At 30.2% G+C, this 25542-nt stretch overlaps 1 protein-coding gene across 6 annotated transcripts in view; it reads right to left on the bottom strand.

Moving 5' to 3' along the window:
- The window catches only part of LOC148275527 (uncharacterized), a 200373-nt gene that overhangs the window by 6155 nt on the left and 168676 nt on the right, over positions 1-25542 (bottom strand). For 5 of the 6 annotated variants that reach the window (XM_088235572.1, XM_088235573.1, XM_088235574.1 and 2 more), the window contains 2 exons: positions 6642-6781; positions 327-447 (listed from right to left, as the gene is read on the bottom strand). In XM_088235572.1, the coding sequence (XP_088091698.1) occupies positions 327-447; positions 6642-6781 (261 nt within the window). Of the gene's footprint in view, positions 1-326; positions 448-3219; positions 3338-6641; positions 6782-25542 lie in introns of those variants that run through there. The other variant, XM_088235577.1, reaches the window with a different exon arrangement.

The following is a 25542-nucleotide window of genomic DNA, read 5'->3' as shown; positions in this document are numbered from 1 at the left end:
ACCTACCTTGCAAGAGGTCTCATATTTTATTATCCATTATAAAGTAATGCATTTCCATTTAACACGATTTTTACATAAAGAGCTGAAATGCACTCAACCTATAAAATAGTTTTGTTAAATTAAAATATTTTATATCAGTACAGACATAATGATGCAAGACAAGAAATATTATGGGTAAATACGAAAATCTCACCAAGCCCCTTGTTATGGCTCCAAACGGATCGACTATGTATTATTATTTATCTGTATTTAACTACATTGAAAAAATATATTATTTTTTATACCAGGCTGACATAAAGATGGACTCAAAATTAAAAATTTCTTACCAACTATATGGTCTGTGTTTTGGGCAGTGATGGCTTTTTCCAATTGGGTGGTGACGTCTCCTAACTGTGCCTTGGTTTGAGCGACCTGAGCCCGCCATCTTGGGGCGTTTAAAGCGTCCAACTGAAATATAAAATAAAACTTGATTAAATTTAAAAAAACGTTTGGAAAAATTCCTTCAAGAGTATGACAAATCGACAAATCATACAAATGTATCGTTTGTCGATTGATAAAATAAATATGTTGAAAATAGGAGTTATTGTAATATAATTTTGTGAAATGAAGTCGCCAAGTGCGTACAGCGCGACGAAGGAATACATAACTATTGTCATTTATTTTATGTCTGTTAATTAAATTAAAGGGCTTTAAACAGTACAATTAGGCAAGCAATGCCACACAAAAATGGGATCCAAAAAAAAGTCTTACAAAAGAAGAATAATGGTTCTCAAGCTTAATGTACAAGAGTACAACAAAAGGAATCAAAATTATAATAAAAGCTTAAAAATTTAATTGATTAAAACAATTTTTTTTTTAAATTAATTTATTTCATAAATGGTACACGTTTGAATTAATTCTATGAAAATCTAATTTTATACATCTAGTAAATGTTAAAACTGTAACTCTCCAAAAAAGGAGACTCTTGTGCTTACTTACACTGTTATAGTATCTATTTATTAGAATTTATGCAATTTTGAATATACGTGTAAATGAGAAAAAAAAACTTATAGGATATAAAAGGAAAACCAGAAAATAATAAAACATTCATATTAATTAAATTGATTGCAGTTTTTACTTTCTTTAAATTTACTTTGAAATTATTTATTGAAATATAGTTTTAAGTTCATTGGGGAGATTATTGTAATTTTTGACACCTTTGAAGACAAAGCTATTTTGACCATGACTTGTGTGGAAATTAGGGATTTTAATATTATTTTGGTATCTGAGTGACTAAATCATCTCAAATTCGTTTATTTTTTCTTCTTTATAAATTTGTATAATTTTTGTATTAGTTAATAATTAGATTTTCTCACGCTAATTTTTATCTTTTATTTGTCATCTTAGGTATTTTATAAATATTTTTTACTTTTTGTTGTTTTTTTTAATATTTTACTTTCACGAAGTTGTTTCGTTTGAATTATTCAACTATATTTCATATTTTATATATTATAATGAATTGTTAACTGCTGTGATTATTTCTGTAAAACTTTTTATTGTAAAAGGTTCATTGAACCGTTGATATATAAATAATGGAATTTATTTTATAAATAGTGTCTACTGTATGAACTTTTAATAATTTATACAGAATTTCCGTATTGAACGTTGAGGGTTTCTTTAAAATTACTTTGATAATTAATCATTATATATGATATTGATAATTTGATCGGGTTGTGGTCCCGTGGCTAGTGTCTCGGACTCACGGACCAAAGGTCCGTGGTTCGAATCCCACTCTACCCCAACTTGAATTCATTTTCTAATAGTGAGTTATTTCCAACTCGTTGAAAATGGCCCTCAAAATTAAATATTTGGGTAAATCATAAGAACGCAAATATTTCTTTAAAAAAAAAAAAAAACTATAATACATATATATTGTTAATGTTGTTGATATATTTTAATAAAACATGAAATGACTTTTTATTTTAGTTATTAGACATTATGAACAAAATTATGAGGTATCTATAAATATTATTTTCATAAATAAACTCTTATTTGAAAATTGAACAGCCAATAGGCATATCAATTTATTCTTGTTACATTATTATAAACAGATAGACGCGTACAGTTCATTAATGGCTTAGTGCCTGTCGGAAAACCAAGCTAATATATAATTTTTGTTTGAGTAAGCACGCACATTGACTTTATTACGCATACGCTTTATTCGGCGGAACTAAGGGACGTGGGAGGAGGCAAGAGTGCTGGCTGACGATAGGGTCTCCGGGAGCCGTCTGGTGATGTCGTCATGCTCCACTTAGGAGCGGATGTGGAAAAGAAGAAGAAGAAGCACGCACACTTCAATGAGTTATATAAAAAAAATATTGTTACCCACCCATAAAACAAAAGTTATTTAAGCTTTTAATGGACTATTCTTAAAGGACTATTTTGTCAACAAAGAGCCGGATAACCTGATAACAGTGGTAAATTAAAGCAGTTTAAAAAAATACATTTCATTTTTTTGATCTCGTCGGGAATCGAATTCGAAACCCCGTCTGTGAGTTAAATTCTTAATCTATTTTTTTAAAAGTATCATTGACACATTTCTTGTCATGCAGTTACAAGAAGAAATCCCAGCAGAATGCTTGTACAAGGTTTTTCTATATAATACCAAAAACACGTACGACTTTCGCTCAGAAGAATTTATCTTTTGTAGACTGTCAATGTCCTGTGGCCTGTCACATATTAAGTTTTTCGAAAGCCATTTTTAGGAGAAGTGTACAAGTTTGGATTTCGTCTAAGTGAAGAGACCATTGCAAGAGACTGGTGCGAGACATTGCAATATTATTAAGCGTGTGGTCCAGATGTTTATAAAAAATTTATGTTCATGTAATAATTTTCATGTTCAGCGTTCTTTAATAATATGCATGCTTAAATTTTCCATTATGTCGTATCCCAATTCAACACATTATTCTTGGCTTTACAGAGTTAGGAATACGTTCTTTTTTGTAGTATGTGTCTTTTTATAAATAAATGAATTACACCGCGGAAGGCCTAGTGTCCGACATATTTTTAGTGTAAACTCTTTGCGGTAATATAAATTTCTTGACGAAATACGACAATATTTTCCTCCAATGCGTTATACGGTTGATATAATATAATATTAGAAAAGTAATATACGAGAAATATAAAAAACATATTGTGTTTTTACGCAAATGACGTTTTATGAAGCAAATGAATTCTTACCATGTTTGAATTTTTCATTATAAACATATTTATGTAAAATATCCAGTAAAAAAACCAACAAAATTATATATTTAAAAAAATATATGTATTTACAAAAAAACGAGGTTATCAAATTATGCCAGAATTCGTGAATGGTTTTGTTTTTTGGTTTTAACCGGTTAAAAATTCTATTTTTTAAAATGCAATGAAAAAATAGGTACCTACGAATTCGATTACGTTACTGTCTTTCAGATTGATAAATAAAACAAGGCGGACATTTTGTTAGTATTGCCAGTTTAGTCAAATTTTTACCGGGCTTTCAATTAATAAGCCGTAGTATAATATTAAACTGTATTAATTTGATTTAATGACTTAATGAAAACTTAATATTTTTTTTACGTTTGCCTAATAAAAGTACCTATTTTGTTTTATAGTCCAGCCAATAAAATATTTTCTGTGGTGAAACATAGAATAACACAAAATTATCTCACATTAGTGTTATTATTTTATACTGTTCGCGGTTCGGCAACATTACGCGGCCACTTCACACATGCGCGCAGGTAGGATGTCGTGCAGAGGGTTTAAAAAATTTATTGAATTTCTTTTTACATAAGCATTCTTCTAAACAACTTTTTTAATTCCCATCAAACTGCAACAGCAGTTTTTTTGCAGGGATTTCTCTCTTTAAACATTTTGGTAACACAATATAATAATGTTTACATAAAAATATAAAAAATCTTAAATTTATCAATAAAATAAAAGTTTTGAAAAATTAAATACAAGTAAATCAAGTCTTTTTTGATAACGAAATGTATATAAAATAATAAACAAACACTTTTTTGACACTGTTTTAAATTGTTTGGTTTCCCCATTTTTTTTTAAATTTTTTTTTTTTAATATTAGTTTATACAGATTTTTTGGTCAACCGGTTTCGAGACGTACCCGTTTCTTCGTCAGGACACTCACTACACCAACATGCAAATACTAAAATACGCCTCCACCTTCACCATCACCGTAGTATATATATGGTATTTCCAAAAATAAATCAATTATGTGCAGATTTATGTCTTTTTTGATACCGAAATATATAAAAAAAAATAAACCAACACTTTTGGGGGCATTTAATATTTTTGGGACGCAGTGCGATGTATGCAAACTTGATTCTACGCTCCATCTGGTATATTATAATTCTATGGCTGGATATTACATCGGGTTTAAAAAAATAAATAATTGGAGAAATTATAAAAAAATATTAAAAAAAAACAAAACATATGGAATATAAATACTTTTAAAGTAATAGTAAAACGAATTTCCTCTCTAAACACGAATTTTCACTCTATTAGAACGGTAAAAACGTTATTATTAATTACGTATGTACCAACCATTTTGTAATTTTATACTTATATTGTCAAAAATTGTTTTCAATAAAAAAAATGTGTAAATAAATTATTAAATGACAGGAAATTTATTATTGATTGATTTGGCATTTGCTTTGTGGAATAACATTTTAACTTTAAAATAAATAAAACACTTTGTATTTTTACACCATACACGAGTTTGATATTAATAAGAACATAAGATTATTGACACAATTACCTAGATTTTGTAGACGATGTAGGTATTAAATTATATGAAAAACGTTATTTCATACTTTGAATACGCCATTTCATAAATGTAATGACCTGAAAGCTAATATCGCATGGGTAATAATTATTCGCGGTACTACAGCTGTGCGAATTCCCTAGTAAACTAAAATCACACTAACATTTCAAACGTTTCTCGGTAAAAACATGAATTAATTTGCTGCTAAAAAGCTGCGGGTATGAGATATGAAAAGTATCGATCCGACAAAATAGATAAAGTTTTACTACCATTTTAATCCACAGAATTGAAAAATGGACACTTTTAAGTGCTAATAGGGTTTACTAGATCAGTCTGGAATCTAGACTGGATTGAGGAATGAGAAACTTTTAGGGATGCCCCATTAATGGTGACTGGTGTTGGCAAAACTATTGTCTAAAGACAGAGATTGTGTTAAAGAGATTGTGTTAAATAGTTGTAGAATCTTATTTTTCCAAATATTTCTGTACTGTACTTTTGTATTTTTGTGTCATAATAATTATGAAATTTCCATGGCTTTTTTGGCTATGCCCGTGTTAAGCTAAAATAATTAACATTAAGGAAAAAGTTATGAAAATTAAAATTAATACTAAAATAGTCTACAACTTTGAAAATAACAATAGAAAAAAGTTGAAAACATTTAATAATAAAATAGAATAAAAATCACAGTCTTTATACGTCATTATTTAACTGAAATTTTTATGACTGCGAAGCACGATATATTATTTGAACCGTCTGAGTATCATACATTTATAAATCTCTGTAAAATTCATTTTCAAAAATCCCCTATCTCTCATTTAAGCCTACCTTATTTTCACGCATTTTCAACAAAACTCACACATTTCAACTGATTTCGAAATACATATTAAAAACGGTAGCTAAGAAGTAAAACTGTATTCAACAACATTTCTTATTACGCGTAAACCTTCGCTACTTGTCGTGTAGAACTGATTGTGAACAGCTTTATAGAAGGGTAGGGTAGAAGTTTAAGTATAACAACCCCCTCTTACTGAGGAAGGAAAATGGGTAGGGATAAAAGGGGTGTTTAATGACTCGTATTCTGTAAAATATGATTACATTTTCCAGTCTTAGATTGTAGATTAAAAAATCCATCTAATTTTCCACGAAAACTCTGATTTGTATTGTGTTTTTAATGTAGTATTTAATAACAAAAACACACATTCAAACATTATTTAGATTTTTTTTTTAAATTGACGTCACTGGGAAATTTCAAAGAAAACCCCTGCTACAATTTGTTACTTCTGACGTAACTTATATATTGAAAATACATTCAAAATTACCAGGTGGATAAATTCAAGAAATTTTAATTTAAAAATATTTACAGAATAGTGAATGTTATACAGTTTGTTCATTTAAATAACAGGTTAAAATTTCTTAACCTTGTAAATGCCCATACTCCTATATTTACAAAATGTTTTGCAATTTCGGCATTATTTTTTTAATTAAAAATAATGTTCCGTCATTGGGATGTCCTTTTTTTAAAAAAATGTAATCGATTTCTGCTGAAACTGTTTTTAAAAACTTTATGGGGGTACTAGGTAATGAATAATACATATTTTTAAAATACAACATATAAAATAATCACGAACCGGGTTGTCGTCTGGTGATTATTGTCATAAACTCAAGGCCCAAAATTTGAACCCCGCTCTACGACAATTTGATTCCTATTTTTTTAATAGTAATTGATTTAAAACAAAATTAAAATATTTGTGCATCATAATCTCTAATTCAAATATTCCATTTTTATTAAAAAACAAAAAAATAATTGGCACAGAAAATCTAGGAGAAAAATCGTGACTTACTTGGTAAACGAGGTAGTGAACTAGAACAGCAAGTGCTTCGACTCCTCGCGTGGGCGGAGGCTGGACAACGGGGGCGAGGGCGACGGTGGGGGGCGCCACAGCCAAGGGCGGGGGCTTCGGACTGGCTGGGCGGGTATGGTCTGAAATAAGGAAAATCACATTAATTAAAAAATATTATTCAATCAAATTGAAACAATTGTCTTGAAATAAAATAAAGTAAAAACTAGAGGGAAAATAAAATTTGTGTTTATTTTTTGACAAAATTAAGAAATTCGTTTCTCTTATTTTCTCTATTGAATAATTTACACTTTATCTCTTATACGATTTAATATTTATACTAATCCTTCAATGCCTCCTTAGAGCCTTAACCACGCTATCCTACTTTAAAAGGTATCAGGTTCTCGACGTTTTGGACGTCCACTGCTGACTGTTTGTCGGCAGTTCATGTCAGAACTACGGGACGCAAACCTGACTTGGGAGGATGCACAGGAGCTTTCAGCCGACAGAGATGCTTGGAGGATCTTTGTGGACACCATATGATCCAACTAGGGAGCGGACATGGAATAGTGAATATATTATTTGGAGCTTATGGAAACGCCTGAAAAGCTCCAACAACACGCTTCTCCAAGCCACTGCAGAGTGGATCCAGTCAACTCTTTTCGAGCGATGGGTACAAATACTGGGACCGCTATAAGCACATAACATCATATAAGAGAATTTATTTTATATCTCATTTATGCAAAAAAAAATTTTTTTTCTTATTTCTCTAACAAATTAACATAAGGGAAAAAGTTATGAAAATTAAAATTCATTCTAAATCAGTTTTAAAAAAATATTTCCCTAACAAGTTGATTATTTCTATTAATTTTTGTTTTTTATTTTAGTTTTAATTTTTAATTTTTTTATCTTTTATTAAAACTTTATTCAAAGGTATATCACAAAATAAAATATGTTTTTATTTTATATGGTAGAATTGTCTCTGCAATATTTTTATATGTAATTGAAATAAAAAAAACTATTATTAATTACGTATATATTTTATAATATATATTTATAATAATAAACATATATATTTTCTGTGTCCAGGCGAATGAAAAATACAGTTCTGTGTGTAAAAAAGAGCCAAAATCCTAAACAAATGTTTCAAACTGAATGGCTGCTCTCAGTCCTAAATCTTGAACAAGGAAATCGAAACCAGTGTGTAATAATTGTTTTATATTCATTTTATTACACACCGGTTTCGAAGCTACACAAGCTTTCTTATCAAGGTTCAATTTTCAATGAATATCATCATATTTCATAATTTTAACAGTGCCTACAAAATATTTACCAATTTTTACTAGATTTGCAGGATTTTATGCAAGATGCATGGGAGCTCCTACCCAGTTGGAAGTTGACAGTAGAATGTGACGTTAGATGGTGTTTATTACACGTTGTGTAAACAGAGTAACTGCATAAACATTTTACGTTAGTTAGTAACCGAGTAAGTACTAAACTATCTGGCTACATGACAGATTTAACCATAGACTTGACTGAGGGTGACCGAACGAACCATTTAAAGATGCTTCCGATTATGTGGAATTGTTGTCGAGTGTTCATTTTGTTTCCTAGTGGAATCTTTGAGGTCGCGTCTTAATTCTGTGTTTCTCGGTGATTTTGTATCCACTCGTACCAGCAATTTATTTTTAATTAATTGAATGTTTTTAATAGTCAATTGTTTACACACAGGAAATGTACAATTCAGTTTCTCATGGGTTTTGCATTTAATAGACACTGTGAAAATTATAAAATACGATAATATTCATAAGTAAAATAAACAATGATACTAAAGCTTATGTAGCTTCAAATCCAGTATTTCAAAGTGTTTTTATTTTAATGCTAATTATACAAGGTGTTCTTTAAACCCTGTCACATCCGAAACCACGATGATCAGTATGGGCTAGAAGATATAATAGCATATTTAGAAAATATTTAGAACGTAGATTTTTTTTAAACAAAATATTTAAAAAAAACAAATGTTTGCTTACTTCTGCAGGGGAGAAGCGAGGGGGGCGCGGCCGTGCGGTTGATAGTATATCAGGCCCCCCCTCGCCCCTCCTCGTTTCTCCTCTGCAGGAGTAAGCAACCTTTGTTTTTTATTTATCTCTTAATTTTTAAGATATTAGTCCTTCTAAAAAAATATTTTAATGTGTCAATACGTCTTCTTGCTTATACTGATCATCGTGGTTTCGGATGTGACAGTGTTTGAAGAACATCCTGTTTACTTAATAACCAGAAAGTTATTGCATCCAATGACATAAACAAAGACCTTACTATGTTGACTAAATGGACAAACACAAACTTACTTACACTTAATGAAAAAAAAATGCAATATTATCCATTTTGAAACTAGAAAAAAATGTCATAAAGTGGATGCTTACATAAATAATGAACGACTTACTGAAATTGAACATGTTAAATACTTAGGACTAACAATAGACAGACAATTAACATGGACAATTCATATCAACAATTTAATTAGCAAAGTGGCTACATTTTCGAGTCTTTTTTTTAAAAATCAAAAATTTTGTTCCAAAAACGGAAAAAATTCTAATGTATGAAGCCTATGTAAAAACTAAAATATGTTATACGCAACTACTATGGGGAGCATGATATCAAAATGACATAAACAGACTACAAAGACAACAAAATAAAATATTAAAGCTAGTATATGACCTTCCCTATTTAACTGCAACTAGAGAACTTTTTAAACAAACTAAGCAATTAATTATAACTGAACTCTTTCAACTAGAATCATTAAAATTTATCCATAAATTAGCCACTAATGTAATTGTAGACGAAGAACTAAAACTTGTAAAAAATTGTAGTCAACATGGACATAATACGAGAATATCAGACAAATACCATATACAACTTTCTAAAACAAGACAAGGACAATCAAGACTAATGAACCAGGGACTGAAATTATACAATAAACTACCAGACAAAACCAAACAAAAGACTCCGACAAACTTTTCAAAAGATGTAAAAAATATTATTTTGAACAACAGAGTATAAATGAAAAATGTATATATTATTTTATGTAAAATGAATGTCAACAATATTTTGAGTTTGTCCAAATTTTTGTAGACAAGGACTGGATTCAACTACCTGGGGAGCTGTTTATATTAACATATTACAACAGAGATGAAGAACATTTAAGAAAAGGTAATATAGAAGTCTAGGCATCTACAGGGCTTATGACCTGTCAATGGCTGGTTTAAGTGGCCACTTTACACACTGTGTAACATTCACCATTCTGCCTATATTTGAACATCTATATTCCTTCAATTCTTTCATCTGTTGATGTTTACCTTTTTACCTTTTCTTAAATGTTCTTTATCTCTGTTGTAATATGTTAATAAAATGAATGTAATAATCCGTAAGGGTTTATAAATAAATTTTCAAATAAAAAAAAAAACCCGCCCATACATGTATTAGCGTATGTATGTATATACAGTGTTTAAATTAATGAAAGAAAACAAATACCTCAAATATAGAATATGAGTAACTGTAGGCAAATTATAAATAAAGATTCTGGATCTTATTCGCTAGTGACGGTGGGCGATATCCGAATATAAGCCGCATTGCCCCATTCCCGATAAGCTATTATTATCTGCGCTACCTATTATAAGCCGGCCAAACTTTATTTCTACCTGGGAAGAAACAGCTCTCTAACGAAAGTATTTTAAAACATCTGTTCAATCTTTAACGCATCTTTATCATTTTCCTATCCAAACCCAGTAGCGCAGAGGGCACCGCATTTATACCTAGTCTAATACAGCGTATCTAGATAATTTTTGTAGGAAGTCAAGATCGAATTACCTTATGGCGCCATTCGAGAAATAATGAGATTTCGCATTGTAGAAACACCTTTAAAAACAATATTAATCCAACCCAGGACCCTAAGCGTGGTAAGTAAATTCGCCAACTGCTACGGAAGGATTTTATTTATTTATTTTTTTATTTATTAATGAAATCATACAGTCTTTATATAAAACAAGGTACAAAAGAACAATTAAAAAAGTAAGACCAATTACAGATTTCACACTAATGAATGCAGGAGGAGAGGGGAAAAATAATTGAATTCTAAAAAAGTAAAAATAAAAATATTACATAAAAAGTTCATGAATAGGAGAAGACATTGTAAAGCTACTCTATTTTCCTCCCTCTCTCTCTGCTTCCATGAACATTTCAATTTAATTGTAAAAAATCACAACCAACAATAAATTATTCGATGCAGGTAGTAGATGTAGGTAAGTATAAATTAAGAGTTGAAATCAAATGTTTAAAATTAAAATGAAAAGTTTAAATTAAAATTAAGTTAAAAGTTAAAATTAAAAGTTAAAATTAAGAATTAAAATTAAAAAGTTAAAATTGAAAGACAAAATTAAAAGTCAAATTAAAAGTTAAAAGTCAAGCAGGAGATAAATTTAAAATGTCTTTAACTGATCTGATAAAAATATGGTATTTACAATGTAGTATGTCGATGTCACTAAAACTGTCATTATAGGTAATCTGTATTCTTCGTAGAGTGCTATTTTTTAAATTATTTATATATTATTTTTATGTTATTTATTCGATTTTTATTTCAGAACTTTTACCTGAGAGCAACCATCGAGTCGAAAACGCTCGTCCAATAATGATAATTCAGAACAAAAAAATTGACCGAATAAACGTTTATATCAAAACAAGGACTTCTCAGACGGTAGCTTAATACAGTAGTTGTCTTCTTTTATCACTGTCCAATTGTTTAAAAAAAAAATAGAGTTCTGGATAATACTTATTTTATTTATTTATTTGACGGACTTATGCAGTCCATACTAACGATGGTAAATACGATTTCTTATAATAAATACATGTACTAATAAAATAAAGAACAACTAAAAAAAATCAAAGCTAGGACAAAAAAAATACTACCTCAAGACAAGATCCGGTCTATCTTAGTGATTTTTTAAATCTATAAAGACTTACACCAAGAAAGTCCCGATCATTATATAAAAAGATTACTTCAAATCCATAAAAAACACCATACATAGTAGTGTTCCTACGTCATGAAATATAAGTACGAGACCTAGAACAATTAGAAACATCTTAATTCCAAAAAACAACAGGACAACATCATTATATTTTTAGAGGAACATATTTCCTTAATGAAATGAATAAAGGAAATAAAAAGTGTAGTTCGGAATACAACATATTTAGAAAGAAGACAATAATAATATTCACTCATCAATAACACTGTTTGTATTTTTGTAATTAATATTTTAGATTAAAACCAAATACTAATTAAATTTTAAAAACTCATTATTATAAGACGTCACTCCTCTTTGGGTACACAATAATCGTTTAGTCATGTACGTAATGAGAAACGTTAATACAAATATGTACTCGTATATATAGTAAATATAAAAAAATAAATTTTTCGTTGTAATGTAATGTAATTTTTTGAGAATAAATAAACTAAAAAAAATAAAAATAAATACATACACTTATCACTAGGTACAAAACAAAATACTGGCAATGAATATGGCTTACATTCTGATGTATTTAATTTTTCATTATCCAATAATAAAAACCAAATTTCTATTCGGTATATTTTTGTCAAAAAGATGAAATAAACTCCAATGGACTAAACAAATGGTTACAATGGTTATAATTTGTGTAATGTACTCAGTTATTATATCGGCAATCATTCTGTTTAAAATCACTCACACACATAGTATAACATGAGATTTTGTTTTCATGTGTATAATTTTTTTTTTCTACAATGATAAATGTTACAAAATCACTCTTTTAACGTGTTATGTTAATGGGAGAAGTGCCGAAAATAAATGAATCAATAAATGAATCAATTAATATATCATCGTTTAAATGCAGTCAAAATCAAACTAAAATAAAATGCGAGTATTTAAAAACCTAAGACAAAATAATTGCCAGTTTCTAGTGCTGCAAATTGGTCTTAAAATGTTGATCATATTTAACAGCATAAGTACTCCTTCTATATATGCTTAGTAAAATTTAGTCACTTGTGAATCTTCGATTACTTCGGTTCGTTATTTTTTATTGAACTAATCATCATCAACAGTGGCGCTACAGCCCGTTGTGGGCCCTGGCCTCCTCCAGAATTCGTCTATTCGTCGCTGCACTCTGCGTCTTTTCTCCAGTTCGTCAGGCCAATTGCACTAATGTCACTTTCCACATTATCTAGCCATCTTAATTTTGGTCTGCCTCTGCTTCGTCTGCCTTCCGAAGTGGTATAAAGAATCTTTTTTGGAGTACGGTTATCATTAATTCTGTGCACATGGCCCTTCCATTGTAATCTTTTTATTTTGATGAATTGCGCAATGTTGGGTTCGCCATACATTGCTTCTTATTCGTTATTAAACCGTCTCCTCCACACTCCGTTATGGTTGACAGCATCAAATATCTTCCTTAAAATTTTCCTTTCAAATTCTAATACCATATTTTCATCTCTTTTGGTCATAATCCAGCGTTCGGCACCATATTCAATGACCGGTCTGAGGAGAGTTTTGTAAATAATGGTCTTAATTTTTCTAGTGAGCAATTTGGATCCCAGATGTTTAAACAAGTCATAGTTGAACTAATAATGCGTCCTAATTATTAAAGTTAAATTTTTTTATCTGCACCTAGTGCAAGAGGCACTGTATTGGGACACATTAATAAATTCAAAAATTTACTCTGCACCATGTGAAATTGTAGAGCGTTTAGAAACAAATTTATTTCCTACGAAATTCAATTCCGATTATTTCGTTAAATACAAACATCGGTTTCCTGTATCCTGTCTGGATCTTCACGGCTCCAACTTCAGGTTGAAGTGAATGGGCGCCATTAGTCCGCTTGTAGTTCAATTAATCTGACGGAAAACAGAATGTTTCGTGGGTGAATACCAACCTAACATGGCGTAAATAATGCATATTCACTATAGTACATTCGACTGTAATCTACTGGATCCGCAAGCCATAATGCAATTACTGTCAGTTTTCGATCCAGTAATATTCACTTTTACTAACCCAACCTTACTTAAGGAACCAAGTTCAGAGTTGAGACATGTACTTGTGCACATTATATTTAAGGTTAAATAAGGGAAAATGGTAGATAAGGAATTCGGGTGATGATTATTATGTTTAACACAACATTCATATTCCTTAATAGATTGAGTTTCTCTGCTGACTTTTCTTCGTGAAACTGCATTTTAATTATAATAATAAAATTACTCTACTAATATTTTTTACCAGTTACTGGGTTTTGTCGTGACCGGCATTGTCAGACTGGCGGGAGCCTAAAAAAATATATGCTAGAGGAGCTTAATTTTTTTTTTCATGATTATCTTTAGAAACATCTGAAATAATTTCACTAAAATAAATTAAACTATTACTGTTACGAAAAATTAGTGAAGCAGTTTAACTTGTGAATTATAATAATATCTTGACTAGTTTTTTCGTATCAAAAATAGTGGAAAAACTGTTTTAGCAGCTGGTGGTATCAGATATTTTGACCACGCTGCTCTAAATTGTTGTTTTTAAAACAGTTTAACAAAACAGTTTATTTTGTAAAACGGTAACTGTTACTGCTACTCCTTTTGAATAACTAAAACACCCATCTCTTTTATATACGAGTGCAAACAGGGGTTGTTACACATGATTTTATTTGTAATACTTATGGGAATAAACGAGTTTAAATTAAACGATAAATGTTATAATAGTAACATAAATTTAAGTATTAAGGAGAGATAAAGAAAAGAAAGGATGTTTCTTCAGACATGATTTAAACAGAAATACTGTTATGGTATTAATATGATATGCATATTGTGTATTATTTTTTAATTGTATACTAATCATTATGATTTCTACTGTAATACGAGTATTATTAGTTTTTGGTTTATCTGTGTCACAACTCAGCACAGAAGAAGGGTCCTGTGGAATTAGAACAAAATTAATCTTGTAGGTCGTTTCTGTGTTCAACATTGTTAACGCAGTTGAATAATTATAAAATCTCCATAAATACAATTAAAATTATAACAATTTACGTATAATACGTTTAAAAAGCGCATTATAAGTTATCAAGTTTTCCTTTGAAGGCGTCGCGACGATTATATTCTAACGTCCGGCGTGGTAAGTTTTGACCGGAAGCTCCCATCTGTCAGCGGGGACACAAATAGGCCACATTTCCAGCTATTAAAGGTAGGAATACCATAGAGAAGATGACTTCATAATGAGAGTCTGCGCAAATAACGATACTTATTACGCGCCGACTTGCTGGCACCAATTCAAGGGCATCAAAAATAGCTTTTTCCAGAGGCAAGATTCGTTTAAAATTAAAGCACAACATCAATACAACGATAAAAGCGCTTTTCTCAGTTATTTATTTTTAAAATTTAGTAAGACTGCAAAATTGTCAGCATTTTTTCATAATTTATTATTACTGAAACATTTAATACACACTATATAACATATCATATTATACTCCCAGGAGGAGACAGTTAAAAAAATACATTTTCGTGAAGGGAATATTATGGAAGTCTAGGCATTTACAGCGCTTATGAATAAGGTAGTTTGAAGGGAAGTATTTTCTGTTTAATTAGTATCATTATATTAGGTAAATATACATTTTTCAAATAAGATAACATTCCGCGATTTCTTTCGAATAAGACAATTGTATTAACGTATAACAACAGAGATAGAGAGCATTTTAGAGAAGAGAATATGGAAGTCTAGACATTTACAGGGCTTATGACGTGTGTTTGGCTGATTTAAGTGGCCGTTTTATACATAATAATAATAATAATAATATTTAGCTGATCTATATAGCGTCACAATGTGAAAAATCACCTCAAGGGTGCTTTACAATTTTATACTTGAACTTACATTCTAACCAAGCTAAAGTTACATATTATATTTTCTGATTTAAATTGAGGGTATGATAAATGAAACAAGTGAGATTTCAGTTGAGATCTGAAATGACTGGGACTGTGTCGATGATTCGCAAGTGTGAAGGCAATTGGTTCCACGCAGAGGAGCCGGCAACGGCAAAAGCACAATCTCCGAACCTAGTGTTTGGGCAGCGTCGGATTTCTAAAAAGTTTTCTTCTGCTTGAATCAACACATTTTGAATTAACACACTTTGAATCAACACATTTTGAATCAACACATTTTGAATCAACACATTTTGAATTAACACATTTTGAATCAACACATTTTGAATCAACGCATTTTGAATTAACATATTTTGAATCAACACATTTTGAATCAACACATTTTGAATCAACAAATTTTGTTACATTTACCATTCGGCAATTATTTAAAACTTCAGTTAAACTTTTGAGGAATTGGGGTCAAACAGAACCGAGTTATAATATTATATTATACTAGCTACCGTTTTACGTTGAACGAAAACTGATTTACGACGTTCCGTTAGTTTACTGGTGTCTCAAAATATGTACAGACGTAAACCCTAATTGAATTGTAATTAGTAAATTGTAGTGTTTTAATTCCGGTGTGCGGTGAAATGTCAACTCTCTTATTAAATATTGAGTTCCATTTGTTGGTTACAGTTTGTATTTATATACCTTTATATAGTTAAACATGAGGATGTGATGGAGCAGGTCCTGTACCTAATAGCCCGATACTTTACGGATTTGGGTTTAGAAGGGAAGCCTTTCACACTGCAGCCAGGATTTTTATAGAAATGGGCTTGGAGGGCGAGAACTATTCACGGGGATCCGTCGTTATAGATCTTTACAGGTCACAATGACGTCAGGAGTTTGTATAGCACGGACTCTTATCTCAAAAAATAATATTAATTAATTCCTTTATATGTTATCTTAGGTGCTGTTAATTCGGCGAAGTAAGAGGAGGATCTGATAAAAAAGATCAGTTTTTTCTGTTTTTAAAAAACTGTAGTGTGTAATATTTTCTGATGTATTTACACAAAATGTTTAAATTACTAAATAAAATGGATATATTGATGGATTATTAGTAATAATCTTAAAAATGAAAATTTATTGGAGGATGTGATTTTGATTTATAGCATTCTCTCTTTATCCTACAATTCCATAGTTTAAAAATAATTGTATTCTGGCAAAGTACACACTTTTGACTGTGTAAAATCACATTAAAAAACATATATATTTCATGTCAACTATCTCAGAAATCGAACATAAGACTTTATAAAATTACTATTCTGCTCAATGCATATCATTATCACCGTCATCAACTATCAAATAATTTTATACTTAAGTTTTGTAAATAGAGTCTAGAATTCCAACCTTTCGTCCAAGAGCTTTGTAGCTGCAAGAAGTTTGTTAATTAAGCTTCAGTAAGTAAATGTCATCAGCCATCACATAATTTCATACTTTCGTAAATATGGCCTAAAATTTTAACTGTCCGTCGATGCGCTCAGTAGCTGCAGAAATTGTTGTTCTCTAACCCTTGTTTGTAAATATTAAAAATATTTTTAAAAACTCTCAAGTCAAATGTTAAATTGATTATGTAAATGGGGGTTTTATTTCATACTGTCCATGCGTACTTATTGTGGAGTGCCCTTGAGATTTTCACAAAAAGTTGCGCTTAAAAATCATCCAAAATAATATTAATAATGAACGCCCTGATCATTTAACCAATAGGAAAACAAATGAAGAAACGTAAAAGTAAATAAATCATTCATACAACAAGGGAGACGAAGAACATTCTTGAAAACAAGTACTTAACCATACAAATAAATAAATAATGTAGTTCAAGGAATGTATTCGTTGTATATAAGTTGTAATGAATAACGCAACTCTAAATATATTGTGTGTACTAAATACATACTAGAAGAATTCTTCAAAAGGCGTTATACCAAGAATCCACATGGTCAACTAAATAAGCATAAAATGTGTTTAAACACGTTTATCTGTACAAGGATAGATATATGACAACACTAAACATTTATATATCATAGTATTACGATAATTTTATCGATAAACATAGGTAAGACCAAGTTTCCATAAAAGGTAAGAATCAATTCATTGACACTGCGCAATTTTACTAAAATGGGTATTTTTGATTTGTCGTTTAATTGAAAAAGTCAGAGCAATAACTGCATTTAAGAACATTCAAGAAGTAAGTATTTTCTTCTAATACAATCTAGAGTTGCTTTTATAGAAATCATTAGGATAAGTTAAGATCTGATTAGGATTTTTTTTATATTGTCATTTTGGTGGTGAAAAACATTGTTTACGGTAATAATATAAAAGTTTTATATTTTTTCTGACCGTGAAACATACAAAGTTACCAAATACACAGGTGGATATAATAACTATGTAAATAAAAAACACGATTCTGTCGACAGTTAACAATGGCGAGAGACAATTATTGGCAGTTGTTTATATGCAAATAAAAATTTAGTTGTTCCAAAAAAGCTGAAAAAAATTTTGAAAAAAAATCTCATATTTCGTACATTCAAATTAAATAAAAATGGATTTGCGTGTGAAGAGAACACTTTTTTAGTGCGTACTTATTAAGTAAATACGCGATAAAAAAAGCGTTCCTTACGCCCGCGAAAGGCCCATTTTACAAAAGGGAAGTTAGCTTTAGTTAGAGGTGTCTTCAATATTCTTTAAAGTAAAATCGATTTTTACAATTCACATAAAATAATTTTGGAAACATCGAAATACTGTCGACGAAGTTACTTCAAATTTCAACATAAACACACACATTTTCATACAGAAAAATCGATTTTACTGATAAGACAATTAGAGATAACTCTGTTAACTTCTCATTGCAATTATGGCCCTGGGCCTGGATAACAAAGAGAAGTTAGCAGAGTTACCTTCAACTGTCTATAAAATTGACTTTTCGGTATGAAAAACGGAATATAAAATATATTTTTAGTCATGTTAAATTACAGGTTTCCGATGATGATACTTCAAATTTTCATGAAAATATATTCATTTTCGTACTGAAAATTCGATTTTACTTTAAAGACAATTGAAGATAATACTTTTAATTTTCCACTGTCTATAAAGTAAAATCAAAATTTTCAAAAAAAGGTTTAATAAGTAATTGAAGACAACTCTGTTTTTTTTTTTTTTAAGAAATATTTGCGTTCTTATAATTTACGCAAATATAAAATTTTTAGGGCCATTTTCAACGAGTTGTAAATAACTCACTATTAGAAAATGGAAATCAAGTTGGGGTAGAGTGGGGTTCCAACCTCGGACCTCTGATCCGTGAGTCCGCAACACTAGCCACGGGACCAAAACCCGATTCAACTTAACTTCCCATTGTATATTGTAATAGATTCTTAGTGCTCAATAACAGAAGTTTATCACGTCGATTAAAAGTCTGTAACTAAAACTTATCCACAAGAGTTTTTTATCGCATCGATAATTACCGACAAGAGTGGCCATTGTGATTAAGCTGCAGGACGTTAATGCACGCACGAATAAGATGAATAACTGCGGACTTATTTCTCCGATTAGATTACACATATATTTTAGGGCAATGTAACATGTTTTTACCTACGAAGCTGAAAAGCAGAAAATTAAATAAAAATGCGTTTTTTAAATTAAAGTAAATAATAAATAAATATTTGTTATTCTTTGAGGAAATAGTACAGCCTATAGAAACAAGTAAAGACAGTAGTACAACCATTAGTGCGTGACGCGTGACTTCACTAACGGTTTGTTTTATCAATGAAGTTTAGATTAGGTACGAGCATGTACCTGCGTACCGCCATTACACTGACAGTCGCGTACCAATTACCAATATAGTTAAATAAAAAATAGCTATCTACACAGTTTGTAACGGAACGGTTTGCAAAACGTTCGGCGACATTGTTTCCATGTTGGGATGTCTTCGTAAATATTTTGAACACGTGGTCAAAGTTTTAAGAACTCATTGACAAGACAAAATACGATACAAATATTATGAGAATCTTTCCCGTGAGCAGTTTTAATTCCAAGACATGACGAGTCCAGAAATAAACGGGAAAATCCAAACAATATTGATATTCGAAAATCAGTTTGCTGAATCTTATTATTTACTAGCTTTTACCCGCGGCTTCGTTCGGGTGGTATTAGTGAGAAATTAACTGAGAAATTGTGTTATCGTTTATCAATAAGAATTTTCCCGATGAAACAATATTTTTTTTCGAGATAGAAAGTAGCTTGTATCGATTGCCGGTCCTTCAACTATCACTGAAAAAATACGACAAAACCCTACTGCAAAACCAAAATGAAAAGTAAACAAAATTAACCGTGGATAAAGCAAGTCAATTATAAAAATTTAAAGAATTAATTTAAATGTTATTCTTTTTGTTTGACGTCCCACCTAACCGCCTACTCATTTTCAAATAATGTAACTGATTTTTAATAAATTTACATATTATTTTTATTGCATTTTTTTATCATTTTGGGATGAAAAATAATTATTCTATTTTACTTCCAATCACAAAAAAATATGCCAATCGGTCGCTCCGTTGAGACGTGAAGGGAATACAAACAAACAAACACACATTCGCATTTATAATATTAGTACGGATTTAATTACATGTTCGCGTTAAAAATACACTTTTTAAGGTTTAAAAGGTAGCGATGGTTTTTGGTAGTAAAAATAAAATAAAGGTAATAAAACATTAATAAGAGACAAATTATAGTTATTAAAAATGTGATATTCTTTTTAAACACTATGTTTGTCAGTTTGTCTAATAAATGAGGTTAAATAAATTTGAATTAATTTAACTTTAACAATGTTTTGAGTTTGTCAAAATTTTTGTAGACAAGGACTGGATTCAAACCCCTAGGGAGCTGTTAATATTTATTTATTTATTTATTTATTATCATTATATTACATACACAAAATTATAATTTATGTAAAGTTGCTTTGACTGCCTAACTAGGGCTATTTACCCCGTTCTAAAACAGTCAAAAAAATATAAAAAACAGTAATCAATTTATAGAAACAGTTATAAAGATACAGGACAAAGTGAAAAACAAAGTAAAAAATGGAGTAAAAACATGGTAAAAAATGTAGTAAAAACATAGTTAAATTGTAGTAAAAACATAGTAAAATTGTAGTAAAAACATAGTAAAATTGTAGTAAAAACATAGTAAAATTGTAGTAAAAACATAGTAAAAAATGTAGTAAAAAAAACGTAGCAAAAAAAATAAATTATTAAAACAAAGTAATAAATGCAGTAAAAACATAAAAACAGAATACATAGTAAGAAACATATTTAAAGTCATAATAAAAAAATGAATGTATGTTGTATAGCAAAAAGCGTATTTAAAGAAAGAAAAGAAAAAAACAGCATATTAAAAAATAAAGTAAAAGATGTGATAAAAATTTAAAAAAATAAATACATAGTTAAAACAAGTTAAAAAGTCATGAGGATCTTAAAAATTAAATCAGCAAAAAAATTAAATCAGCAAAAAACTAAAAATATATATTAACAATTTAAATTAAAATTAAATATTAACATATTACGACAGATATGAAGATAACTTAAACCAGCCAATGACAGGTCATAAGCCCTGTGGATGCCTAGACTTCTATATTCCCTTCTGTAAAATGTTTTTCATATCTGTCGTAATATGTTAATGATTTGACTTTAAAAAATGTGTTTCTGTTTATGTTAAAATCCTTAAAAAAAAAACACTAGGTACCCAATTACCCATATATATGGGGGTAACTGTAACAAGGCTTGTTCACAGTAAAGCAACAAATAAAATAATAAAATCTAGCAATTTTTTTACATAAAATATTTAAGGGGAAAAATAAAATAAAAATGCGAATCACATCTAACTAACAATATCATACACATGAAACTAGGGATAAAAAAAATAAGATTACGTATTAAAGATAGAAAAATAGATTTCCAAAACTCATTGCATAAGGGGTTGAAGCTGTACAGTGAGTTACCTGAAGAAATTAAAGAAAAAGAAAGCATTGAAATATTACAAATTAATTTGAATAAATAAGTTCTTGAGAAACTTTAATAAAAAAATCTAATATTATTATCTTAAGATGCTTTTAAGCTGATGTAAATTAACTTAATAAAGCACAAATTATTGAATAAATATTTATTTGCATTCTAAAAACTATTCGCTTGTTTAGTTAAATTTAGAAAATACGTAAAGAGCAGTCGTATAAACGCATAGACCTTTGTTGGTGTGCGCTCGAAAGAAAATGTTCATATAAAATATTGCTTGCTCACACAAACAAAAATTGTATCTTTACTTGGTTTACCGACAGGAACTGATATTAATTTAGGCCATTAAACATTCGAACGCACTGTTAATTAAATACATTTATCTATTTTGTTCGTGTTGTGATAAAACGTTTGATATTCGCAAAAACAAAAATGTACTTTTTGTCCTTATATGTCCGTATATTTGTGATGATGAACACCTGCTTGTTCTATGCTAATTGGTGCGGTAAAATCATGAATACAGCTTCTGCATTGAGTTTAATTATCAGTAAGATCGCGATTCCAAGACTACTCAATTAGCAGTGAACAACGACTTACTGCGAGGGCTTGTAAACCACGTGTATTGTATGAAAATCATTTATAACTAGAAAATTATAAACGAAAATTACAAAAAAGAAGTTTATGAAAAACTAGAAGAATGCACTCTAATTGAAGTAATGTAGGTCCCGGGTTCGATTCCTGGCAGGTTCTAAGTAAAGTGTTTGTTTTAGCGGTGGTTTCACACTGCAATATTTTACCATCCCCAAACTAGTAGTAGTAGTAACTAGTTTGAAGTCAGCCTCGTGGTGTAATTAATGGTCAGGGCGTTTGACCACCATGAAAGAGGTCTCGGGTTAGATTCCCGACATCGTTCATATTATAATTATTATTATATTAATTTTAAGCGAGCAGCTTAAAGCTGATATGCTTATCTTAATCTATTTTAATCAAAGTTAGCTGCTGGCGCACTTTAACTTTTCCAAAACGAATCTAGTCCATTTTTGAACCCATTGAGATTACACATTGAGATCAGCTCTTGTGGAAGCTTATTCCAACCATTAACAACCCTATTGCTCGGAAAATGCTTCCGTGGATTAAGATTGAATCTTGTTTCCTTCACTCGAGACTGTGGCCTCGAAGACGAGCATCTTGTTTAACCTTGAACATGAGATCCAAATTTGGGCAGCTATAGTGACCGTTGAGTATATTGTATGTCTCTATCAGGTCACCCCTATCTCGCCGTTCCTGCAGCCTACATATAAATATTTATTTTAAAGGGTGTTTTTACACCAGAATATTTCATTGTCCCTGGACTGGTGCCTGAAGCGTTAGACTGATCATCTTACCTTTATGTAACAAAACGATCAAGATACGCCGTAATCGGTGTACCGGTGCAATGCCCTATGCACCATTAGGGGTGGAAAAGGAATGATGATGAAACTAGTAAGCGCATGCAACAAAAATGATCTAAATACGCTGAAAATGGAGAGCCAATGCAGTGCCATATACACGACTGGGTTCGGATGGGTTAATTATGATAGTGATGACTTTCCATACAGAAATGGTGTATTTTCAAAGTTATTCATATATTTACTAACAATCGTTTACTTGTGAACAGTACAGTAAATATATGACAATATGGGTCTCAAACCGACTAAATTAATTTAAAGTGTGCCATTATGTTACAATATACGTTTATTCAATCAAATTAATTTAATTTTACAGAAAAGTGTTAAAAACTTGCCTTTCGTATAATTTATAATCTATAATCTATAATCTGCTCCAAAACAAATTAACCAGCCAAAAGCCAGCTCTCAAAATTAAAAACGAACTTTTCTGTGTAGGTAATGCTGATTACGGACGTACACAAAAAAATAAGAGGGGTATTTAGGGGTTCCAGTGATTAAAAAAGAAATCAAACACTGATTTGAGTCTACTGAACACTTTATTTTATTTTTACAAATATAAAAACAAAGATTTCTTATATGTAAAGTTTAAATATTCCATATAGTTCTACAAAATAAACACCAAATCAATAAATTAAAAAATAAACTTGTGGTTTTTGAATTGCAGTATTTAATTGAACACCCGGGCTCGAAGGATTATTGAATTTCTTGTCTTATTACTAAATTTACCGTCTCCTGTTGCCGGTAGCACGTGTTTCCTTTACTGGCGGCACTGGGTAAACAAAAACTGTTCGGTTTGGGTGGGAAACAAAACAAAAGTAACAAAGTACGTAACATAATGAGAGAGCGTCAAGTGATCGCGGGGTTAATTGTCCGCTCTTCCGTTGCTGTCTGTCACTCTTGTACTCCTGTCATTTCTGGTCTCCCAGTAGCATAAACTTGTACCAGTGGAATCATAGCCACCAAAAAATCTACATAAATGACGTCATTTCACATCTTCGTTTTTTATTTATTAGAGACTAGCTTTTAAACGCGGCTCCGCTCGCATGGTATTAGGGAGAAATTAGTTAGGTAATTCATTAGTTTTGCCGTTCATCAATAAAAATTTACCCAACGGAATAATATTTTTTTTCGAGACAGAAAGTAACTTGTATGGATTGCCGATCTTCCAACTATCACTAAGAAAAAAATATGATTATCTTTTAGCATCGCTATTCTGTTTGAAAATTCCAAATTTTACCGCAAAATTAAAGCGAAAAGCAAACTAAACTAACCACAGATAAAGCGATTCAATTATAAAAAAATGAAGAATCAATTTCGAATTGGCGTCTCAAAATAGTACTAACATAATCAATTAATGTCCTTATATTTACTTATATCTAATTATCATTAAAATACATACTAATCATTAAAGTTGTTTGATTGACCTTACCGCCTACTAATTTAAAAATAATTTATTTCATTATTGATGTGTTATATATTTTTTTGTTGTACTTTTTTTAATTCGGTAAGAAAAAAAAGTATTATATTTTACTTCTCACCTCTCCGGCTATCCCTATGCAAAAAAATATGTCAATCGGTCGCTCTGTTGAGACGCGAAGGAAACGCAAACAAACATATAATTTCGCATTTATAATTGAAGTATAGATTTCCTTTATTATTGTGGTTTGCAATAACGACTACTCCCCGGGTTGAGCAGATTGGAAAGTATTGTGTCTATTTTAGAGTACAATCTATGCTCTTACTTTAAGAACCACTTTTAAACCAATATTTTACGTCTACATACTTTTTAATTATTTTGTACACGTCGTTAAGGTCGTTAACAATATAACTATAAATTTATTTACTAACTTTAGATGTGTTGTCACGTGAGTTTACATGTAATACAAAACTTTATATATCTCTCTTATGTTTTAAATAATAATGTATTTTGCTATAATAAATCAAAATTATATGATTATGTTTGTAAATTATTAAAAACAGATTATTAAACAGCATACATTATATATTATACGTTAGTAAATACCAGTGTTTAAATCACCCTTTTACTCAATGTAAAATTCAAGAGCAATAACGCGCTTTGGCAATATTGCCTTTCCGAGCAAAAAGGCAGTATCTAGCAAAAATCAAAAACTGTGTGTTTTGAATGTCATCTTATAAATGATTGTAATCCTTCTAAATACATATGGAAATTAAAATGAAAATTAATTTTAAAAATATACGGTAAAAAAAATACCAAATACCTTGAACCTCAATTCCCTCAAAACTTTTTAAATGTTGGTTACTCCATTGCATAGAGCAAAAACGTTGCAAATTTTTGGTTTTGCAACAGACGTATAAAAGACGGTTTCGTCGTTGTGCTTACGATTTTAGACCTGAGTACCAACGGCCCATTGTTGTGCTGTAAACTGTAGCGAACATCGTTATTGAATAATTTTTGTCCGTATAGGGGGCTCCTTAGCGGTAGGTAATTACTCTGAGAT

Source organism: Micrasema longulum, unplaced genomic scaffold, assembly GCF_059751315.1.
Source record: "Micrasema longulum isolate JH-2025_06_02 unplaced genomic scaffold, ASM5975131v1 h1tg001404l, whole genome shotgun sequence".
NCBI classification, from domain to species: Eukaryota; Metazoa; Arthropoda; class Insecta; order Trichoptera; family Brachycentridae; genus Micrasema; species Micrasema longulum.
Note: the sequence above shows the minus strand (reverse complement) of the source record. Positions and strands in the feature narration are given on the sequence as shown.